Source organism: Fukomys damarensis, unplaced genomic scaffold (genome assembly GCF_012274545.1).
Source record: "Fukomys damarensis isolate Sample0158 unplaced genomic scaffold, DMR_v1.0_HiC HiC_scaffold_39, whole genome shotgun sequence".
NCBI lineage: Eukaryota > Metazoa > Chordata > Mammalia > Rodentia > Bathyergidae > Fukomys > Fukomys damarensis.
Genome location: NW_022900951.1, coordinates 89,385,926 through 89,394,038, shown reverse-complemented (window position 1 = coordinate 89,394,038; position 8,113 = coordinate 89,385,926). Strand labels below are relative to the sequence as shown.

The 8,113-nt window shown below is 38.3% G+C and overlaps 1 protein-coding gene across 8 annotated transcripts in view; it reads left to right on the top strand.

Moving 5' to 3' along the window:
* Window positions 1-8,113, top strand: part of Amot (angiomotin) — a 76,233-nt gene that overhangs the window by 54,256 nt on the left and 13,864 nt on the right. For all 8 annotated transcript variants that reach the window (XM_033760312.1, XM_033760313.1, XM_010603096.2 and 5 more), the window contains 2 exons: window positions 5,366-5,515; window positions 6,427-6,617. In XM_033760312.1, the coding sequence (XP_033616203.1) occupies window positions 5,366-5,515; window positions 6,427-6,617 (341 nt within the window). The remainder of the gene's footprint in view (window positions 1-5,365; window positions 5,516-6,426; window positions 6,618-8,113) is intronic.

Below are 8,113 nucleotides of genomic sequence, written 5' to 3'. Positions count from 1 at the left end.
TAAAATAATTTTTAATTATGTTATGAAAATATAAGAGAATATGAAAGATGTTACTTAGAAATAAGATGCAGTGATAGGTTGGATAAAGGAAAGAGGGAAGAACAATAATCCCAAGATTCTGAGATTATAAAAAATGGGGATAAGTAATAATCTTGACTGAACTATCAAAATACAGAATTTGGGAGAAGGAAGAAAGCAATCCTGGGGCAAACTGAATTTCAGAGTGAGAAATTTTGCAGTAAGCTAGAGGTCTGTCTAAAGACACCATGACAGCATTAAAGCATGAATATAAACATCCATGCAAAGTGTGGCATAGGGCCGGAGATTTGACTCAGTGGTTCCACTCCCTGCTTCACAAGCACAAAGGCCTGAGTTCAATCCCTGGTACCAAAAAAAAAAAAAAGTGCGTGGCATAAATAAGATGTCTAGTAGTGCTAAATGTTTAGCTAGGTTTTTCAACCTCGAAGTTACTGATATTTGGAATTGCATAAATCTTTGGTACTCATGGGAGGCAGGGACTGTCCTATATATTATGAGGCATTTATCAGCATGACTGGTGTTTGTTAACCAGGTGCAACTCATTCCTAAATGTGAGAACTGAAAATGTCTCCACACATTGCTATATATCCCCTGGGGATGAATCACCTTCAGTTGAGAACCACAGGGAAAATAAAAGTCAACTGTGTCTTATATACGGGTTGGGGTAGAGGAAAAAGTGGATCTAAAAATCAAGATAAAGGGTAAAGATGGTATGAGGAACCACATTGAGTGAACATAAAGAAAGCAAGGGAAGGGAGTCTTCAATAAGTTTTTAAAAACTGACATTTGGTTAAAAAAATAAAGCCTTAAATGGATGGAATAATTGCCTCTGTTCGTGTAATATCCAGGAGGAGATTGGTTGAAATGCTGGAATTTTTTTTTACTTAGCTTCTTCTAAGGGCTGGGCATGGGTCTCAGTTAGAAATTCAGAGCAACTAATCTTTTTCTGAAAACTCATTTTCCATGTGAAGATCTGAGATACTTCTGTGGCTTTGGGAACTTTTTAAATGAATCTTCACTTCAATAAACATTGAAGACATAGAAAAGTAAATATTCTAGGATCCTGTGGAGAGTATACATGTTATAGGGTCTATCTCTTTTACATATATACACAAAAACTGAAGCAATACATTTGTTTTTATGTCCAAGAATGTGGCTATACAGAATTCTAGGAACTTGCCTCAGTGGATATTGGTCATTGTTGAAAGTGTAAAGGAAATTTAGAATCACAAAAGAATTTGGGGGTTAAAAAATCTTTGGAGGTCATCTTAGATTATGTCCAGCCCAGTGATTTTTTATGCTTTCATTTTAACTTCTTAAAACCTCATAGGGCAAAGCATTCCTAAGAGAATATTATGTCCAAAGGCAATGAGGGGTGAAACACCAAAGTTTATTTGGGAACATTAAATGATTTAATCATATCAGTGCATCAATTATGAAAAGATTATGCAGCGATAAGGTAGTAGACCCATTCTCTAGAGAAGACACACAACACACATAATGAATATAAATATGTATACACACACATTGCATACACAAAGCTGTGAAAATCTTTTTTTCAAATCAAGTTTTATCTACAACCCTAATATATAAAATACAACACAATAAGAGGAGCCATTTAACACAATCCACTCACCATAGTGGCTCCATAGACACCCACACACAGAAAATATTAGGACTGTGGAACACAGTTTGCAAAGCTTTCCAGGGTTTAGCAAACACTTTTTTTTCTGTAAAGGACCCAACAGGAAATAGTTTTAGATTTTGTTAGCCATGCAGTTTCTGTTGCAAGTGCAACCACTGAGCTATGCTATTGTAACTGGATGGCAGCCGCCAACAACATGTAAATCAATGGGTATGGCTACATTGGACTTGTTGCTGACCATTTTGATTTTCTGCTTCTTGACACTCCCTATTCCCATTCTTTTTTAAGAAACAAAGACTCTATGGTTCAGAACAGAAAAGCAAGTTACCATTAACAATAGAGACAGGTTTAGAACCCCAGTCTCCTAATTACCATCTTGTTCATTTAACTTGCATTGTATTGTCAAATAAAAAGTTTTGATGTGTGTGTGTGTGTGTGTGTGTGTGTGTGAGAGAGAGAGAGAGAGAGAGAGAGAGAGAGAGAGAGAGAGAGAGAGAGGCGAGATAAGAGAGAACAAGCCCTGAGTACTTTTTGTACCAAACACTCTACTAAGCCCTTCATTTGTTATCTCATTTGATCCTTGTAGAGGTACATCACATTATCATTATTTCCATGTTACAGATGAATGAGTAAGTGTAAGCTCGGGGGAGAAATTTTAAAAGTTAGCTCCGATAGATTTAAATAACCTGTCTCAAATTGGGTAGCTAGTGAGTGAGAAAGCCAGGATTTGGACTTGAGCAATTAGAAGCCTGGACTATTCACTAACCATTTTACTATATGGCCTTTCTCTTTACAAAAGAAGGAAGCACTAATATTTCTGATGGCATTGGGAGGAGAAGTTGGGCTGTGTCAATTACTGATGTAATATTTCAAAGCTTAGCACCAGAGATACATTTATAAAGGAGGAGAGAAGAAAAAGGATTCATCATGTTGAAGGTAGAAGTGAAGATTAAAATGCAGGACAATAACAGGATTAAACCTTGTAGATACTTGTTCTTTCTCTGTGTACGAGATCTAGTAAACAAAGTCTAACTTAGAATATGGCTGCTTTTGTTGGTTGTACCTATGATGACTTGTAGGGTGGCATCTAAGAATTGTCCTTTCCTCTACTAACTTTAGACCTAGGGATAAAGCATTTACTAAGTAATTGTGGTGTTTATGGGTGAACTATACTCTTTTTCTTCTAAAGGAGGTAGAATAATTATTCTGGCTATGGTATTGATATTACCTTGGGGAAAATCATTGCAATGGCAAACTGTAGGGGAATTTTCTTGCCCTGCTTTGTGGAATTTAACTAACCTGCATGTCTATCTTCAACCAATTCTGAGAACTTCCTGGATCTTATCCCCTTCCAAGAAGTTAACCTAATGACATCTCTTGCTAGGGGGACTTTTGCTAAAATATTTAGGTTTCTATTTTCAAGAAAAGCAGCAGGGCATGGAGAAATATACCCGGCCCTGTGTATTGCTTATTTTAAGTTTTCTGAACTTGTATCACAATACTTTACCATCAAGACAAGAAGTGCATGCTATCTGAATTTGCCTTTTAAGTATAACTGCTATAAGCCTTTGTAATAATAGTTAACATTCTCTGCATTAACATTGCACTGCTCCCTAAGGATTTTCAGAGTGATTCCTGAATAAATGCATTCAACTTTAAATAGCTTGTGAAGATTATAGAATCCCAAAGGTGAAGGATAGAGAATGTTTTCTACTCCCCAGTTAATCAAAGCTTAGCAAAGTAGAAAGGCAGAGGCATCACCATGTATGAAATTTTAAGTTTTAGTTGACCTAGTTAGTGTTGTTAACCAATCGTCATGTACCCCAGGAAAGAAGGATTTAAGCTCATTGAGAGAAAGTGTATGATGATTTTTTTTGTTTGCTTCATTTCCTTGGAAAAAAAATCTAATGGATAAAAACATGGAGGCTTAGAATTTACCTTGACTAGTTTATAAGGTTAGATTGAAGTGGGCCCGGAATGAAATGAAATATCAAGTATAGAAAAAAAAATTTTTTTCAAGTTTTTAATCTTAAAGTTTCCTAGCCAAAACATACTACAGGCCTGGTAGGAAATTTAAGATAAGTTTCTTTCCACCTGGACAAAGTTGAGCAAAAATTTTTGGGAATGGGGGCAGTTCTGAAACAAGGAACATTTCTCCACCTGTACATGCCAGAGCCATCTCACTGGAAGTTCTAGAAAATGTTGATTTGAACTCACTGTCCTTAAGGAGTTACCTATTTTCTCCAATGGGAGAGTCACATTGATCTTATAGGCTTGGCCCTAGCAAAATGAGTGTGGCCAGTGGTGCTATCGTGGTAACTTCTTATAGTCTGCCTAGGCCCCTCAAAGGCTCAGAGATTTGTTGAAAAGTTAGAGTTGAATATCAGAATTTCTCCTAAAGCAGTTTATTGGTAAAAGTTTCGGTTTTAATCTTAACAGTGGCAGTATCCCTAACCTTAGCTTCTATGGGAATGATAATGACAGATGTGCCCCACTTGGAAGAATTTCTGTTTTGGAAACTGTTTACAGATTCATTTATTAGCCCTGAGGGGGACCCTATTGTGAGAAGCAAAATCTGTTCTTTTGCTAACAAAGTGGGAAGGTTGCCCTTTCCTGTCTTCTTTGGTGTTGAAAATGTGTGTAACTTATTTAGAGAGCTTTGAGAGCTTCCTCATTCCTTCATTCCCATGGAACCAAGATTTGGCTTGTAAGTTCCTTGGGTACCCAACCTGCTTCCACTTTTGCTTTGGGATATGGCTTATAGGCTTGCAAAGACGAAGCATCATGTTGAACTCAGTCTTAGATATAATTCTTATTTTTAATTTCATTAAGTTTAGTGGTACATTTAAAGTATATGTTATGATCACATTCATCACTGGTAATCTATACCTGTACATGATATATCTTGGTTCTTGCAGTAAATAAGGACAAAAATGTATAATAGATAATGTAAAGTAGATGTAATTCTTTAATTTGAGACTTTAGGGAGGTTTGAAGGTCCCAGAATAAAGTTGGAAGGCTATAGTCCAAAATCATGAACATAGGGTTGTGAGATACAAACTGCACATACCCTGTGACCTTTTAGTGAAAAAACAAGTGGGCCAGTGATCTGAACCATTGAGTGGCAGATTTTCTTTTGATAAATAGAAGAAATTTATGCTGAGTAATTTCTGGGGACAGAGTTCAAAAAGGCAACTCTGGCCTCTTTGTACCTTCATCAATTGCTGACTCTTTTTTTCCCAACTGGAAAGGAGACAGCTGTATAAGAAGGGATAGGTTTTTTCATACAAAATTGAACCCTTCTTCCTGGAAAGCTCTTTTCCCCTCTCCATAGCACTTTTATACTGTTACAACTCAAATAAGATATTCTTTTCGCCCAAAATATTCAAGTTTACAGTGAAGAACACAGGTAAGTATATCCATAAGGGGGGATGTGAAAAGCTTGCCCTCTAAAACACACTGTTCTGAAGTGGATAGACTTAGGGAAGTCAAAGAGGTGGGGTGGGACAAAGAGATTAAAGAGGGGCTCTTAATTCCTTTCTCCACATTCTGTGCATGAGAAATACAAGGCAACATAGGATAGGATGAGTTCTAAACACTAGGTTGGATTTGGGAGTTTCTGTAAATGACCCTGTTGCTTTCTTTCTCTCCATCTGAAAATCTCCCAACCTGGGTTTCTAGTTGAAAAAGAAGCAGGTATACGTAGATAAGGTGGAGAAGATGCAGCAGGCCCTTCTACAACTCCAGGCAGCATGTGAGAAACGGGAGCAGCTAGAGCACCGTCTTCGGACAAGACTGGAGAGGGAACTGGAATCTCTTAGAATCCAGCAGGTATGGAGAAATTAAAAGGAGGAGGAGAGAGAGGGTGGGTGATTCCTGATTACTCACTTTTCAGATGGTGTTTGGTAGGGACACAAAGTAAATGTATGCTCATCTTTATACTTTTGCCCTACCTCATCTTATGCCAGGCCGCTTTCCCCATTGTAAATACAATGCTGCTTCCTTGGCTTCCTGTCCCACGAAAACCCTTAATGCTTATGGCCTTCACCTTTTGTTTTCATAAGAACCAAAACTACATATCATGTAAGAAATAAAGCAGCTATATAAATAGACTTACAAATTTGAAAATTGTGCCTGTTTGTAGTGCTGGAGATCAAACCCAGGGCTTCTTGCATGTTAGGCAAGCGCTGTACCACTGAGCCATTTCTTCAGCAACATTTTAGAATTGGAAATCGTCATTAGAAATCATGTGACCATACCTCTTCTCGGGTTCAGAGAAATATCGAGACTCAGAAAAGATTGAGTGATTCATGATCATACACGTTAAGGACAAGTAAGGAACGAAATCCTAAATTTAAAAAATTCCTATTTCATAGGGTCAGCAGATTTTACCCCATTGATCCACTTTCTGAGCAAACATGAACATTTTATGTGGCAAGCTCTTTCTGATGAAGGGAGACTCATACTCAATCCCAAGTATTTTGGCTGCATTTCCTTGCTTCTTTCTGAGTCAGAAGTCAAACTAGTGGGTTGGACTGTAGCTCCATGGTAGAGCACTTGCCTAGCATGCACAAGGCCCTGGGTTTGATCCTTAGTTCTGCCCTGAGAAAAGGTCCAACCTGATATAATTTGGGCAATATTCCCTTATTTCCTTCTTAAAAGTAGGGGCTTTTTAAATGGGGCTGAGACACCAATGGTGATTCTCTTATTAAACTCAGAAGTCTTTGTATCTCTCCTGACAGCGCCAGGGCAACTCTCAACCCACCAACATTTCAGAATACAATGCTGCTGCACTGATGGAGCTCCTGCGAGAAAAGGAAGAGAGGATTCTGGCCCTGGAAGCTGATATGACAAAGTGGGAGCAGAAGTATTTGGAAGAGAATGTGATGAGACATTTTGCTCTGGATGCTGCTGCAACTGTGGCTGCTCAGAGGTAAGTAGTTGGCTGGGAGAGAGGAAGTGGGAAATACAGACAATTTAACTGATACATAGATTTTCCAGTGTTTCATCTTCTTTAATGCAGTTTATGCATAAGCATGATTTCTTTATTTCTTATTAGCACATTCTTGCAGTACATGCAGCTTATAATTATCTTGAGGAGTGTGTACATGTATATAATACAACTTGTTTCTTTTTATAATCCCCTTTTCTTTCCCTCTCCCTCCCTCCCTCCTTTAACTTCCCTTTCCCCATTTTCATTCTTGTTGATATTGTTAATCCTAGCACATGTCCATGGCATGTAATGTTTGCATTCTTCAAGGTTGTTAGGTTCCTGTACATGGCATATCTTTATTCTACTTATTTCGTTTTCCCTTACTCCTTACTTATTTCTTTCCCTTACTCCTCGCCATTGGTCTCTTGGGCCCTTTCCCATTTGCAAGCAATCCATCCCCTTGTCTCCTGTCCATCTTTTATTATTCATCTGGTTTTGCAGGAACTGAATAGCTGTGGGAACAGATGGTCAAGGATTTGAAAATCCAAATTGCTTTATGGACTTACAGGATTCCTGGTTGAGCCTGCTTTGGTAGCCACAATTGCAAATGGGCTGAATATTTGCACACCTCTTTCCCCAGAGCAGCAGATTCTTTCATCACCATATGCATGTTGTTTATCCCCAAGACTAGAGTGAAAGCCCCTCCAGAGAAATGCCACTCAGAAACTAAGTGTCATGCAGAAGTGTCTGCTGCCATTTGATAGCTCTGGCTCATGTCAAAGGGTGTGCTGAACATGAATCCATCCCTGCCCTTTGAGAAGTTCTATATTTGAAGGCCACGTTCTCTGTGTGCCTGAGCTCATCACATGTAAGCAGCCCCATTCTATCGGGTACAAGAGAGAAAGTGGTGGGAAGATTTTTGACTCTTTGTTTCTTATTTGTCCCTCTTTACATATTATAAAAGATAATTATTGGCCTTTGGAAGAAACCGTTGTTTTGGTTTGTCTCACTGCTATTCATAACCATCACCTGGGAAGAAAGAAACAACCAAAAATAATCAGGTGATGATTTGGGTTGTGGTGATAATAGACAGAGCATTGGTCTGGAGTTGATTGTCAAAGGTGGGCTATTGGCATATTGCACCCAGATAAGTTTCTCTCCAGAAAGTTATTAAAAATCCATGTTGTTTTAGCATTATCCCAAACATGGTAAGCTGGTAGATCCTAGAAGTGCTTACTAGACATTGACTGGAATATGTGTGTGGAGGAGGCAAAGGATACATTTACTTTTGAATCCTAATGCTATATCAGATCCAGAGTTTGGTGCATAAGAGCTGGCCTGGCACCAGCCATTGTGGTGTGCTTCTGTAATCTCAACTACTTAGGAGGATGAGATAGGAGGGTCACAAGTTTGAGCCTAACCTGGGCAATTTAGTAACTTAATAAGACCTTGTCTCAAAAAAAAAAAAAATATATATATATGTATATATATATGTA